Source organism: Sminthopsis crassicaudata, chromosome 6, assembly GCF_048593235.1.
Source record: "Sminthopsis crassicaudata isolate SCR6 chromosome 6, ASM4859323v1, whole genome shotgun sequence".
Classification (NCBI taxonomy): Eukaryota; Metazoa; Chordata; class Mammalia; order Dasyuromorphia; family Dasyuridae; genus Sminthopsis; species Sminthopsis crassicaudata.
Genome location: NC_133622.1, coordinates 26907168 through 26923432, shown reverse-complemented (window position 1 = coordinate 26923432; position 16265 = coordinate 26907168). Strand labels below are relative to the sequence as shown.

Below are 16265 nucleotides of genomic sequence, written 5' to 3'. Positions count from 1 at the left end.
TAGTGTGTTGTTGGTACATTGAATCTTAACATAGTTTTCTTGGTGTGTAATTGGTGTGTTGAATTTTTGACAGCTTTATCAGATCCAGCAGGTTATGTAGGTTTCTATGTATGATACCAACAATAGGTCCCAGACTAAGTATTATAAAATTGATCACCAATAGTCTGACCATCTTATGACTATTCTTTGACCATAGCAACCCATGAGACAAATACTTTAACATGATCAGATAACAATATTTACATTTACGTGTCTTTTTTTTTTTTTTGAGGTTGGTGGTGGGTGGGAAGTTAAGTGACTTGCCCAGAATCCCAAAGCTACTAAATGTCAAGTGTGTAAGGCTGAATTTGAAAACAGATCTTCCTGAGTCCAGGGCCAGTGTTTTATCCATTACATCAGTCCTGCTGCCCATGTACACTTCTGATATGCTTCTGATACACTTCTAAAAATGCCTGTGTCTAATCTCTAATTTTTTTTAAATAAATATTTTACAAAGAATAAAGGAGACATTTTACTTAATACTGAATAACAGTTACCATTAAGCTCCTTTATTGTTGCCACCATGTCAACACTATAGTACTGTTTGGTCATTTCTGTTGTTTGGTTTTTTGATCACTCAGGTGGTATTCATTTGATTTTATTATTCTTCTTATCACATTTTATACCTTGGTCATATTCTAGAATTTCATATTGGTTGACTAATGATAGTATGTTATTTAAACATTTCTTTATTATAATCATTTAAAAAGTGACTGGTCAACATTGGTGGCCTCTGTGTTCATATTGTAGGTTAAAAGAGTATAAATTGCTTAGAATGTTTATAATTACTACACAAAAATGTTATTTTAAATTATTGAGGTTACATGTGTCATAGGAAAAAATATAAAATGCAAATTAAGTAGAAAATAAAAATATAAAATAACTATGATGATTTTTTATTTAAATTCTTGGTGCGTCACTTCTCAATGATTATTCTTAATATATAATATATAATAATAATAATATAGAAGCCTGACCTAACAAAAAACGGAGAAAGAAAATCAACATATACTCATTTCACACTTATAATCTTCCAACTTTCTATAGAATGGAGGGGGACAAATTCACATGAATCTCTAATCAGTCCCCTGACATCACAGTTTGTTGCTGTATTCATTACAGTTCTGATGAGTTGCAATGTTTCTTCTTTATGTTATTATATTAATTGTGTAATGCCCTCCTTGTTATTCTTGATTCACTCTAGATCAGATTATCCCAACTTTCCCAAATATCTCTGAATTGCTCATTTGCCATTTCTTACAGAGTAATAATGTCCCCTTGCATTTATTTGCTGCAAAATTTTGTAGTGTTCTCCAACCAATGGGCCTGATAAGAATTTTTAAAATTTAAAGTTCCCTTACCCATTGAAAATATATTGTTTCCAGTACTACAAGGTATATACAGATCTAGAGAAATTTGTAAATCCTTTAAAGATTAAAGGAAGATGCATTGATACACATGCACACATAAACACACATGTGTGCATTCTCAATCAGTTATCCTATTTTATTATTATTTGTCATTGATTGTTTGCTTTTTTTAAGAGACAACTACACAGTTCAGTAGATAGAGTAATGGACCTGGAGTCAAGAAGATAACTACCAATAAAAAGTGTTGAGAGGATAAAATAAGATAATGTTTATGAAGTGCTTTGCAAACCCTAAAATGTGGTATAACCCTAGCTACTAAGCTACTAAGCTTAGTATTAAGAACATCGAGTCATTGTTTTGCTTTTCCCGTTTTTTCCCCCCTAGAGCGCCCACTTCACTACACTGAGAATGTGTTGGAACAAGTACTTCAGTGGAGCTCATTAGCTGAGCCTGGCAGTGCGTACTTAGTGGTGAAGAGATTTCTAACCATGAATGTAATTAAACGCTACAGTGGTAAGTGGTCCTGCTTCCCTTCCCTGTCCTTGGGGATCCTGGGAGACTATTTGGTTACTGAATCCCCATCCCCATCCCCAATCCTATCTGCATCTTCTTTATTCGAAAAGGAGAATGGCAAGAGATTACCAGCAGCAGGGAATGCTTCCACATCAGGAATTGGGCCTTTTAAATAAAATATAAGCACTATTTACCTAGAAATGTATTTAAAGAAGCCAAATTTTTTGTTTGTTTATGCTTTCAAAACATTTGCAAGCAGATTAGCTGGAGTTTGTGATCAGATTCTTTATCCTTCACATTGATTGAAGACCTGACTTTGTTTTTTGTTTGTTTTGTTTTTAATAGTTATACCTTTCAAAAATATCTTTGACCAAATTTTAAAAATAATCTCTGCAGTCATGAGTTTGCCCCTTAATTGTATCTTATGACCCCAAGAATTCTGTGAGTATTTCCTCTGTGGGTGTGCTTTGTACTTTTGGGGGTAGTTAGATATTCATTTACTTTGTCTTTGTCTTGACAAATGTGGTCTGAATCAATCACAGCAACCACCTTTTCTAGAATTACGGCTCTATTCATTCTGTCCCGTACACCTTGAAATTGAGATCTAAAAGGAAAATAATGAAAGCAAATCAAATGTGATTTCTCCATCAATTTGTTACCAGAAAAACTGGTGTTATTGCAGAAATATTTATTGCTCTGCAAGAGGGCAAAAAAAGAGCAATTTATATATATAAAGTATATGTATATACACATATATATGCACATAAATATTTATGTATAAACACATGTGTATATACATACATGTATGTATGATTTTATATATATATATATATTTGTATACATTGATAACATAAAGCATATATATACATGTGTGTATCTGTATGTCTTTCTCCATCTATATAGTTTTTCTGTTCTGTATCAAAGAGAAATCAGCAGAATGAGTAAACAAGAAAAGTTGGTTGTAACCAAATTTTATTTCAATAATAAAAGTGTTTGCCTTGCAATTCCATAAGAATCTATTGCTTATTTGCAGAGTTCATGTACTAGCAGACTTGCCCACCATTCCTACCCCGCAGTACCTAGAACGTGAACAGTATACATAATTGGATGTATTAGTGGCTTTAAACAAAAATAAATATTAAAAATATTTTGCATTTGACTAATTCTCTTAAAGGAGATTTAACCACAGATGCAGTATAAACCTTATAATCTATGCACTCTTTTTTACTCCTCATTGTTAATAGATCTTGTTCACTAAAGGATTTTGGCTGATACGTATATTTCTGTTGTTTCACTGTTTAAAATTGTTCACCTGCTTCTAAATAAACACAGTTTAAGAGGAAAATGTGGCAAACAAATGGAGATTTTTTTTAGAATGCTAAGCTCTGCATTTCTGCTATCTTCCAAGTTAGTGAAGTAACATTCATTTCCTTTTTGGAAGGAGATGGTGCATCTGTTTGCTTCACTTAAAATCAATTCTATTTTTCAAAAGAAGCATTTTGTTTCATATATCCTTTCATAACTTTGGCGTCCTTCATGATAAGAAGTTAATTAATCTGATGAGAAAGAAAATAATCCTTACATTTCTGCTCTACTAGAGGAGCCTAACTTGATTTAAATTTTCATTCGGGGTTTCTCAGAACTAATCTTATTAGGTCTTAGGGTATTATCGTTATTCCTGTTGTAGAAGTAAGTTTCTGCATTCTATGTAAATTTAGAAATCCTGGAGAACTGCAAACTAAATAGTTTCCTATTGTTGGATTGATGTGTTTTAAGTACAAAAGTTTCAAAATTATTTTCCTATACTCTTGGTTCCTATACTCATGATGCTGATAAGGAAAGAGTATTATTTTTCAGGTTTTATGAATTTTTTTATGTTATATTTATTTTTCAGAATATCCTTTTCCCCTTTCCCTGAGAATTCTCCCTTATAACAAGAAAATGTTTAAGCAAAAATAATTTTAAAATCAAATGTATTTGTCTGATAACAAAAAAATTTCATGTTCTGTTAGAGAGTAGGAAAGTGTGAAACAAACCAAGGTTAGTTATTACAATTAATCTGTTTACTTGTCTATCGTTTTAATTTATTTATTTTAGTCATTGTGTATATTATTGTATTTGCTTTTCACCACTTCATTAAGTCTAACAGTGTTTTTCTACTTTCCTCATACTTGCAGTTTGTTGTGACAAGATGTCATTCCATTTGCATGTCACAATTTCTTTAGCCATTCCCCAATTGATGGGCGCTTTTTGATTCGTTTTGATTGTTTTTACTTTTGTGTATATATAGGGCCTTTCTTTTTCTTGGGTTTTATTTACTTTGTAAGATTGTTAGACCAGAAGTATGAATAATCTAGTGATTTTTAAAATATTATTCCAAATTGTTTACCAGAATGGAGCTAGTTCATCTTTCTCTATTCCCTCCAACAAAGACTTTTTACTTAAAAGAATTTTAAGTTTTGTTCCATAACTTTATGCATCCCTGTAGGTTCTAATTTTAGTTTTCTACAAATGACAGATGCTTCTGAATTAAATTTGTATAAGAAAAGAATACTTCAAAATGGTACTGCTGTTGGCAGAATATAACCTTGGAAATCAGAGACAGATGCTGTCAGCATATTATAGAATGATTCCATCAGCCTTGGTCTTAATGAAAATGTTGTATATTTTATATTCCCTTCTAACAATCTCAATACAAAGAATCCCAGCTGGTTGAGAAGAAGTCCTAATCTTCTTCAAGGAGAAATCTTTTCTTTGAATTTATTCCTAGTTTCCAGACATTCCGAAAACAATATCAAGGCTTGCCTTTATTTTGATACCTTCTATTCAGAAGAATATCCAATACATGCTTATTGAGTATCTCATATGTAAAACATTATTGTGGGGTAGTGTAGAGAATATAAAACTTAGCCCGAGTATCCCCTTTCCAGCCTTGGCCATTGTCTTTTTTTTTTTCCCCCTAATTGGGGATTAATACATACATGTGTGATAAGGCAAGCCACACAGGAAGGCAACCAGTGATCAAGACCAAATGAATAATATAGACAGTGTGTTACAGAAATTCACAGGAAGATAAAATAATTTCTGACTCCTCTTAGAGGATACTCGGGAAACTTCTCAGAGGAAATGGCATCTGATCATGGTATAGAAAAGTGTTTAAGGACTGAATGTATAAAAAAGAAGCATAGAAACCCATTTAAATGATGGTAGCAATGTAAGGCAATGTATAAATTACAAAGACTTTACTCCCAGCCCACTAAATATGGTTTGTTAGAAGTCACAGTTGGTTTATGTTAACTAGTCTAATTAATACTACTAATTAATACTAATTATGGAATGATAGAGATATCAGGAGATATGATAATACTGTAATGACACTAATGGTTCTCTGAACATTATGGTGAAGTTCGGGAGCTCCAAGAGGCACGGCTTTCAGTTCCCATTTTACTCTCTACATCAATAGCATTAACTATGGTACCATGTTCTGATGTATGTGGATGTGTTTACTTCATTGTAATTCCTGTGATATTTAGTCACTCAAGGAGTAAGTTAGGGCACCAGAATGACCAGGAATTCTGCACTCCTGTTTTCACTGGATAATTCACTAGAGATTGGTCATCTGGTCTTTTCTAGGATTATGTCTGTCTTCAACCATGTGACTATATACCAGACATCATCCCACTTGATGGAGGATGCTGCCTAGTACCTGTGACATTTCTTCAAGGAGCAGAGCCAGGAAAATTGGATTTGATTCTTGGCTTTGCTACTTATGCTCTGTGCAACGCTGAGCAAATCGTTGTCTTTTTTGGATCCTAGTTTCCTAATGTGTAAAAAAAAAAAAAAAAAAAATGGTCTTAAGTTCAAGAATCTGTGATCTTATTAAACTGAAGCATCACTCACCTTGTGAATAAATTACATTATACAGTAAATTATACAGTATTATACAATAAATCAACATACATTTTTCAAGGTGATATTTTCTCTTATTTGGGAATAGATTCTTTCTTGTTACATACAGATTTAAAAAGTCATTAATGTGAATGAAACCTAGATTTTGTAAACAGTATCTAAGAAGATTGATCACAATTTTTAAAATTTAACTAAAATCTTGTCCGGAAACATGTTATTAGGAAAATAATTCGGATTTCTTATTTTGTTTCAGATCCATTGTACTTAATTGATAGCATTTTCAGTAAAACATAATTATTTATGGAATAGTAACAATCGGGTTGGTACTATGAATTGTTCCCACTCAATATGATTAACCTAGAAAAATATCAAAGTAATATATGATTGGCAGAAAAATGCTTTACTTATGAAAATCATCCAGATTTTTTTTTTTGGAAGATGTTATTACAAGTTATAATTTAGTTGAGATTTTATTTACCTGTGTCTCATTTTCATCAGAGACTGGAAGGGCTTCACCAAAAACTAGATGTTTCAATAATGCATCAAGAAATAGGCTTTTATCATAGTGTTTTGAAACTTGAGGGAAGATTATGTGGGAGCAGGGTCAATGCAGCTACGTCTCAGAAGGTACAAGTCTTTGGATGTAGTAAGACTTGGTATCCTCAGGTATCAATGATCTCTCCGTCCCTTTTCCTCATTTAGAGGAGGGATATTTTCTTTGTTTTCCATAACAGAGCAGCTCTATATGTATCGTCATCATGATTTATAAAGGTTTAAAAAAAGGGAAATCATGTCTTTTCTTTTGATTCATGTCATAAGCAAAGGGGACATGCCTAGTGCCATTCTCAGTTTCCAATGAATATGGAATAATTTTTAATTGTTTTTCAATAGTTGCTGATAGAAGGTGTGTTCCAAAGGGAGTGACTTACAAGAGTTTACACTGCAACATTCTCTCACCTGAAGAATTACATTATGTCAAAATCTAGCACTTACTATCCTACCATGAATTACTAACGATGAGGACCCAGATACTTGGGAATACTGCAGGTATTTCCACTAACTAAGGGGCCCTTGGACTAGATTCATTCCTGAGAAAAATCTGGTCTCCTGAGAAAGACAAGGATCACTTTTTATTTTCCCCATTTATCACTTTGAAACTGGGTATTTAGTTTGTCTTATATCTGGAGCCTCCCCTTGTAATATGGTAGTCAGAAGAGAACACAGTGTTTCCTATGAATCATCTATGGGGCAGGTATACATTTTGTACATGAAAGGAGACCCTTCCTTCCCCCAAAACAAAACAACAAAAACAGCACCTAGTGATGAAGTTACTTAAAATAGGATTCAGTAATTAATAACCTATGTCATTGATTAACGAATTGAGTAATTATTTAATTAACCTGTTTCTGTTGAGAGGCTGATGCTTAATCCTCCTAAATGTAAAGTACTTTGCAGGAAATGCTGATGAGTCATTTCAGATTTCGCCTCACCTCTGCTTTGCTTTTCTAAATTGAGCATTTGTTGCCAACACACTGAGAAACACAATTTTCTAAGAAGAAACAACAGAGGAAGTCCATGAATGTATAGTTTCTATTAGACCGAGTGTCTGAATTCAATTTGGCTTATCTTAGTTTATTTTAAGCTTTATACATATGGCCTGCTGCTTATTTTCCAGGATTTTTACTGAATTGAACAAATCCAGAGAATAAGGGATAGGAAAAGCAATGCTTAGATTTTGTACAAGATAGATAATCAAATAATCTAGTGTGAATGTGCATAGTTAAGAAAAATACTTATATTTGTATAAGACTCCAAGATTTAGAAATGAGCTATTTTCTTACTAAATGACCCTTTGAGATAAAACAAATAATGTTGTCCCCATTTTAAAAGATGAGGAAATAGCCCAGGGCTTTGGGTTCTAAGTCTAATGCTTTTTACAATTATTCTGTGTGTCTGTTGGTCTTTAAAATGGTACAAATCAAAGTCCATTTAAATGAATAATGCTAATTATTATGTTCTCTACTCCATTTTTCTCAATTAATTGTACCACTTCTGCTTTTAGCTTATTTGTTACTTGACCACTAATTTTAATTTTTAAAAAAATGTTCTCATCTTGTAAATGTTTAAGCAAAATAATTCTATTTTTCCAATATATGTTCTTAAATGCTAAAATATTTAAAAATGTGTCTAATTAATTTCTCAATTATCAAAAAGGTAGAGATTCATAGAAATTTCTGGGACTATATTTAATGTCTGAAAACATTATATAAGGTATCTAATTTGGGGGGGAAAGTGATCTCTGATCATTAAGTAATGAAAGCTATCAGGGTTTGCTAAATTTCATTTTTGTTTCATGTCAGAATCAGTGAAGAGATTAAAAATTGTTAATCTTGTAGAGTCTCATTTCTAGGTGGCCACTCCAATTTGAAGTTTGAATTATGAGGAATTTAAAATTTTTTACTCAATTATACACTGAGCTTTCTCATGATAATCTTTCCCCCCCTTTTACAGTCTTAAAAGAATGCTTAGAAAACCCTTAAGCTCCTGTTTTCTCTCTTCCTGAAGCTTTCTGAACTTGCCATCTGCAACACTTAAATAACCACGTAGTTCATTAGGATTTAGCTATTTATATTGTCATACATTTTGGAAGGAAGCTTGATTCTCATAAAAGTAAACTGTTTTTGGTCTCAGTGAAGAAGAGGAGAAGGAGACTGTTTTCCCTCAGAAAATCTTTCTGAGTTATGGCAACAACTTATTCATTCCTTCTCCCACGGAATTGGGAGCCATATTGGGAAGATGGTTTTAACTTATTTCCTTGTTTTAAGCCTATTATTTCTTGGTATGTTTCCAAGAAATATGATGGAATGGAAAGGGGGCTACCAGATATTATTTGGAATATCACAGTAGGAATTAGAGAAAAGGATATAAGAAAGAATTAAAAATTCTTAGTGTCAACTGAATAATTTTGTTTCAATCCCCTTACATTAATGCTTTGCTCTTCTGAGATCTTATAATAAGCTTATATTTTTAGATTGCCTCAAATATTTGCTGTTACACATTTTAAAAGGAAAGTATTTTAGCCAGTAAAATTCAACACATATGTATTGTTAAATATAATTAATAAAAAGTTAAATACTAATATAAGTAAAATAGAATTGCAAGAGACCTTAAAGATTACATGGTGACTGGTGACCTCTAGAGATGGGGAGCTCACTGTTACCTAATACCTCATTACACTTTTAAACAACTCTAATTCTTAAGAAAGTTTACATTAAAGAAAGCTAAGTTCTGTTTCTCTTCAAATTTATTAAGAAAGATAAATTTAAAATTGATTTTATTAGTCTTCTCCACTTGAAACCTAACATCTTTGTTCTTGAAGTTGGTCCTCTTATGATATGATTTTGACCAAGAATAGTTATTATTTAATAGTATAAATGGATAGAAAGAAGGAAGGGAAGGGAAGGAAAGGGAAGGGAAAGAAGGAAGGAAGGAAGGAAGGAGGGAAGGAAGGAAGGAAGGAAGGAAGGAAGGAAGGAAGGAAGGAAGGAAGGAAGGAAGGAAGGAAGGAAGGAAGGAAGGAAGGAAGGAAAAAAGGGAGGGAGGGAGGAAGGAAAGAAGGGAGGGAGGGAGGGAGGAAGGAAAGAAGGGAGGGAGGGAGGGAGGGAGGGAGGAAGGAAGGAAGGAAGGAAGGAAGGAAGGAAGGAAGGAAGGGTGAATGGAAGGAAAGAGAATATTTTAATAAAGGCTAGCAGCATTGTAGACCAATTAGATTAAGTAAAGAATTTTTAGGTTATTCTGTGCCTATTTTTTCATTTGTTTAATATAAATAAAATGCCTACTATTTGGTTTAACAAACAATAGAAACCTTTCTTTTTTGGGAGAAAGCCAAGAGCCTTGCTATCAGGAATTACCTCATTAATAAAAGTTTATTTTATTTATATGTTTAATTATAAAGGAAGTATTGGATTTCCTACTGCTCCATTTCAAGCATCTATGTCTATTTAGTCTCTGGTGTTTCTGTTTTTGTATTGTTACTGGTGTATTTATAATGCCTTAGGAATTAAAGCTAAAACATTACACTTGAGCATTAGCTATCATTATCTCCTATCAGCTTTCACCTGAAAATTAATTTCAGGATTTTAGATCATGAAGGATTCATCAGATGAATAAGCTTTCTATGATGTTCAAGTTTTAAAATAAATATATATAGAGAGAAAATGGTGTCAAATTTAAAATGCTCTATATTAAATGTATTTGCATAAATTCTTTTATCTATTTTACAGAGAAAAGTGCAATGGAAAGTGTAAAAGAAGGAATGTTGAAATTCAAGGAAGAACCTTCTAAAATATTGTCTGGAAATAAATTTCAAGATAGGTACTTTGTTTTGCGAGAAGGCTGCCTATTTCTTTACAAGGATATAAAGGTATTTCATATGTTCTAAATAATGATGGGATTATATGTGTAGTATTATATGTATATATTGCTTAGGTATATATATATATTAAATGTTCCACTAGTTACCTAATATATCAGTTCAATCAAATTGCATAGTTATGAATTTATATTAATCAACTTCAATAAATGAAGTTCAAACTACATTTTTAAAGGAAAAAGAAAGAAGAACATAGTAATTCAGCACACTACTGCCAGAATATGATAAATCAAAGAAATTGAACGTATATGTCAATATATTGAATATATGTATACACACACACACACACACACACACACGTACACACACATATATATATATAGGCTCATAAATATTTTTAATTGATCATACTCTAAATAACTTAGAATTTCAGAAAGGTAAAAATTGTAAATTCTATTCTTATTGATTACACTGCTATTAAAAAATAGTAATCAAGGAGTGAGAGCTGCTAGTGGTTTAGTAAATAGAGGACCAGAAAATTTTTCTTGAGTTCAACTCTGGCTTCTGACCTTTACTAGCTCTGTGATCCAGGCAACCCACTTAGCCCTGCTTCCTGCTTCCCCCTGTTTCCTCATCTGTAAAATGACCTGGAGAAGGCTTTATCAAACTGCTCTAGTAACTTTGCCCAGAAGACCCCAAATGAGGTCATGAAGAGTTGTACATTACTGAAAAATGATTGAACAGCCAAGGGAGTATTTAGAAATAAGGAAAATATGACTAAAGTTTATAAACATGTAGTGAAATATTACTGAAAAATAGCAAAGATAAGAAATACAAAATAAGTGATGCAGAATGAGGAAAGCAGAGCAAAAAGAACAGTACTCACTACAGTTATGTAAATAACTGTAAAGGATACCAATAATGGAAACAGAAAAAAATCATAGAAAACGATTCCAGTTTCTTGGACGTGGTGATTTTTGTCTTTTTATACAAGTTAAGAACATATTTTTGAAGTATTCTATAAATAATAGAATGATAATATCTGTGAATACTTACAATCATTTTTTCATTTAATTTTATTTATATATGTATGTGTGCGTGTGTGTATGTATATATATATATTCATATGTAGCTTAGTACATTTATTATCATATTCACATATATGAATACTTGGATTTATCAGTGGATATTAAGCATGTAAAACAACCACAACAATCTTAAAGATAAGATGTGTCATTGATTTCAAAGAATAACAATAAAATCTTTTCTAACAGAAAAGATAGAATATATGTAAATAACTTATTTGTGCTTGGATGTAATTCACATATGAGAAATATAAAATGGAATCAGAACTTACTATTCCTAGACTCTTTATGGTGAAAGAATTGTGCCATTTACCATTCCCTTTACATTCTGGTGATCTGTAGCTCCTCTGACCTGGAATTTACTCCTTCCTTCCAGCCAGTGATTCTCAAAGTGGTCCAGAGAGCTCTTGGAATCTCTGTGGTCACTGTATTTTTACAATGATACTAAGATGTTTTAATTTTCAGTGGAATAAATATAATCTGCACAAGCAAAAGCTTTTTGAAAAGTTTAATGTTTAAGTATTGAGGGGTTCTGAGACAAAAATCAGTTTGATAATTGCTATTGTATATTCTACTGATTGCAGGTTTGCTCATTTTTTGGAAACAACCCAAATGCTGCTTCTTCCATAATGCTTTCCTTGAGATCTTGCCCAGTTAGAGATGAATGATATTTTTCTCCTTGAAATTTGTACTTCATGTATGCACTTATTATCTATTTTCTTTTAATCTGTATTTGTGGGTATGCTATATCTCTACAAAATTAGAAGCTCAGTATTGTCTTGTCATTATATATCCTTGAGGGCTCAGCATATTACTAAGTAGCAAATGCTATATATATTTAATATGTTTGTTGACATGCATTGAAATGGGAATTCAAAGTAGGGATATATTTCTACCTTGGGAAATGGCAGAAGTAGAGAAGATGACATTTGAGAATCAGGCTTGAAAGAAAAGTAGAATTTCAATTAGAACCCAGGAAGTACAGAGTTCTGACAAATCCATGATAATTTTAATATTAGATAAATCCTTTTAATGGATTTATGGATAAACTCATATTTTTTGTATAATTAGTCTTCAAAAGTAGTCTTATTCTGATGCCATATCGTGGTTCAGTGATGATCCTGGCTACTTATTGGCTGTTTTATGGTTACTGGCTGGCTCTACCAAGACGAACAATTCAGTTGGTTGATTTGAGCCCAGGTAATTGAACACGTCTGCTGTTGAAGGGTAAATATAATTGAAACTCGAATTACTCTTTGCGAGTTTGGCTTCAAGTAATGCATTTTTCTGAAAGAACTTTTCTGAGAAATCATTTGTAGATCCTTGACATACTAAAGTTTAATTAAATTACAAATATCTCTATCGAAATATTGCTTTATTACTTTCACTGCTTTTGTTTGACTGTTTCCTTGTTCATAGAGATAACTCATTATAATATGATACACATGAATATTTGTTATAATGAACAAAAATAGCTTTTGAGAACCCACAGTACTTCTTTAAATTAGAATGACCTAAGGATATTAAAATATTTCTATTAAGAACTAAAAATTGAAATGTGTATACTTAGGAGAAAAAAATCAGTAAGCTTGCATTTTTAAAAATAGGTACCTTCAGAAGAATACATCAGGCTTACCATTCTCTGAAAAAAATTTCAAAAATAATTGCTTTTACCAAATGTCTTTATTCTCATGATTTTCCATTTTGATTTTTCACTTGGGATGTTTTAAGTTAAAAGGTGATCTCAGTCATAAGTTTTGAAGAAATTTCTTAGATAATCATTTACAAAATCCCTCAAAAGATTAGAAATAATTATTTTGGTGTGTTTGGGGCAATTGCCTTTAATATATATTTGAATATGTTCAGAAAATAATTTGTTTAAGAGAGTAGAAATTACAGAATGGAAAGCTTATTGAAGATGACTGTTAATTATGGATAATTTATGAAGGCTCATTAAAAACAAATTAGAATAGTATAGGGAAGAAAATAAATTGTGTTATGTGCCCTTTTGAACAGGAAGTGTTAATTAGAGCTATCTCTGGTATTAATTTATCTACAAGGTGAAAAGGTTTCCATGACTATTACCTTTAAAGCATTAATGGTCTGAAAACTGCTAGTTGCTGTGTGGTCATTAAAAGTTGCAAATTCCTCTGTTCAGATGAGTGATTGTAATAAAGAGTGATTTATTTGACTTTGTTAGGGAAAAAAAGGCACTTACAAATTTCATATCGTACGTCTTTGTTAGAACTTTGGATATGAAGAAATCTTTGTGGGACCTACATTAACATAGGAAAAATTTATCTGTACCTTGTTGCAAAATTCAGTCTCTCAACAATCACAAATGTTTATTGATTTATTGATAAAAAAGGCTATCCAGATCAGCTATCCACCTTGCCATCATTTCTCCATATTGCTGAGAATGTCCAAAATGGCCTTCATTTTACTCCCAATGGTAGGGACATTTGATCTTCCTTCCTATATTTTTTTCTTTAAGGCACATCTCCTTCAAACTTTACTTTTTGATCTAAATAAAGACGTTTAGATTGTTCTCAGTAATGTTCATTCATTGTTCAAGCTTGCAGATATATTTCTGAGTTTTCATTTTGTTGTTATTATGAGTTTTGATTCTTTCATAATTTTTAAGTACCTCTTCTGTGTCTTCATTCAAATTCTTGCTAAAACTGTTAGCTTTTTGAGTGCCATATCATAATGTCAACTCCTATTGTGCTTGCTGCTTACAATTAAATATTCAAGGCAAAGTCCAGAATCCTGGGTTACTCAGAAGCTTTCAACCATGACTGTATGGTTCAACATGAATTTTACTATAGCTGATTATATCGACACTTTTATCTAAGATCTTTCCCTAAAGTATTTAGATGTAGTTGCTGACACAGCTATGAAGTTACCCAATTGTATAATTATTTAGTTTTGTCTTCATCTTATCTGGGTCTACATCATTAGAGACTAATGTTTACAACTCCTCTTCCAAAAAAGAAAGATCTATTATTTCTGTGATAAATGGCAGTTTGCAATAGTAGGTAATTAGCATCTCTCCCCTAAAACAGATTGGCGTTGTGCCTCTGAACAAGTCACTTAGCCTGTGAGTGAACCCAACTGAGCTGGCAAAGACTTCCTTCAGTCTTCCTATAGCTGTAAAATCAGCAGTTTCCAAACAACCCCAGCAGAAACCTATTGCTCCTCTTTTCATCTAGCAAACTTTTCAGATAAAGAAAGTTAATTTATGATGGCTCTTAAAGATAAGTTACTACGAAAAGATATCCTAGAATTTTGGTAGGTATCCATGTCAAATTAGTCACTTTAGTTTTTAGAATCTCCATTTTACCCTCTTTTTGAAAATCAGGATATTAATAAATTTATTTCAAATCTAAGAGCATTTTTCTAAAGTCATTTTATCGAGGTGTTATGTCAAGTGCTTGGGATTCCAAGACAAAATGTTTAATACCAATTTACTCTCTGGGGCTTATTTTCCCCTGTGGGAACAAAGCATCTTCATAGCTAAGTAAATTAAAAATAAATTTAGAAAGGAGAATATTCTGAGAAAATAGGGGAAAAAAGTTGAAGAGGTAGTGATCTTTGCATTGAGAATACACTAAGCAGCAGAAGTGCATTCGAAACATGAGGCAAAGGTCCCAGGAGTGGGAATGGAATGATTTGTTTGGAAGGAAAAAACAGCTTTTACTAGCTTTTGTATGAATGAAATTAACATGAAATAAATCTGAAACTTTAATCTGGAACCAGATTGTGAAGAAAGACCAAGCTTTCAGTGATACCATTATCACCAATCCTAAGAAAGCAGAGCATCCTTTCAGTGGCACCCTCACTCCCATCCCTAGGAAATCAGAGCAAACTTTCACAAGGTACTACTCTCTCTACTGACCTTAGGAAAGCAGAGCATCCTTTCAGTGGTACCCTTACTGCTGAATCTAAGAAAGCAGAGCATCCTTTCAGTGGCACCCTCACTCCCATCCCTAGGAAATCAGAGCATCCTTTCACATGGTACTCTCTCTACTGACCTTAGGAAAGCAGAGCATCCTTTCAGTGGTACCCTCACTGCTGAGTCTAGGAAAGTAGAGCATCTTTTCAGTGGTACACTCACTTCTGACTCTAGGAAAGGAGAGCATCCTTTCAGTGGTACACTCACTTCTGACTCTAGGAAAGGAGAGCATCCTTTCAGTGGTACCCTAACCACCGAGCTCCTGTAAGAACTGAGGGTGACATCAGGTCCTCTTACTATAAGACGATAATGGAGATTTGATTTAGGCATATTTGTCAGTAAGTACTTAATGAATTGGTCACCAGAAGCCTTATTAAGCCTACATTTAGAGGATTGATTAGTTATTGTTTTTCCCATATAGTTTAGGGAATTATATAATGCATAAATATTGTCAGTCTTCAGAACCTCACAGTGCTCTAATAATAATAAATTAACATTTATATAAAATGTCAAGCTTTGAAAATGGGCCCAGGAGTAGAGTTGGGATTTAGCCCTGGGATCCCTCCCAGGATCAGGGCATACCTGCAGGCCAAGGACCTTCTTATTATTAGTGGAGCTTCCCCCCTCTCAGGTCTTACTCCTCTTCCATAGGGAGCCAATGGAGACCCAGGCTGAAGCTTAGGGGTAGCTCCCAATGGTGACACAGGAGGAGTGCCCCAGCATAGTCCTGCCATTCCAGGGTGTTGGGGGGGTACTAGCCTTGGTGCTAGTGGTGATGGGCCTCCAAGGTTAACCTGCTGATTTCTTGAAATGTTTTTGAGAACCATTTACAAATGTGTTTCATATCTTTGGCTATAATTAATCTGGGCCTAGAGGGCTTGAATTAATTTAAAGCAGATGCATGATATCTGATTATCTCTTTCCCTGCCTTGCACCTGATTCACAGTAACTGTATCATAAGCTAAATGGGATCTTTTAACTCATCTCATTAAACCCCTATGTTTTAAAGATGAAAAAACAGA

At 32.9% G+C, this 16265-nt stretch overlaps 1 protein-coding gene across 2 annotated transcripts in view; it reads left to right on the top strand.

The window, feature by feature from the left end:
* Positions 1-16265, top strand: part of ARAP2 (ArfGAP with RhoGAP domain, ankyrin repeat and PH domain 2) — a 209265-nt gene that overhangs the window by 174048 nt on the left and 18952 nt on the right. For both annotated transcript variants that reach the window (XM_074276137.1, XM_074276136.1), the window contains exons 28-29: positions 1794-1922; positions 10115-10254. In XM_074276137.1, the coding sequence (XP_074132238.1) occupies positions 1794-1922; positions 10115-10254 (269 nt within the window). The remainder of the gene's footprint in view (positions 1-1793; positions 1923-10114; positions 10255-16265) is intronic.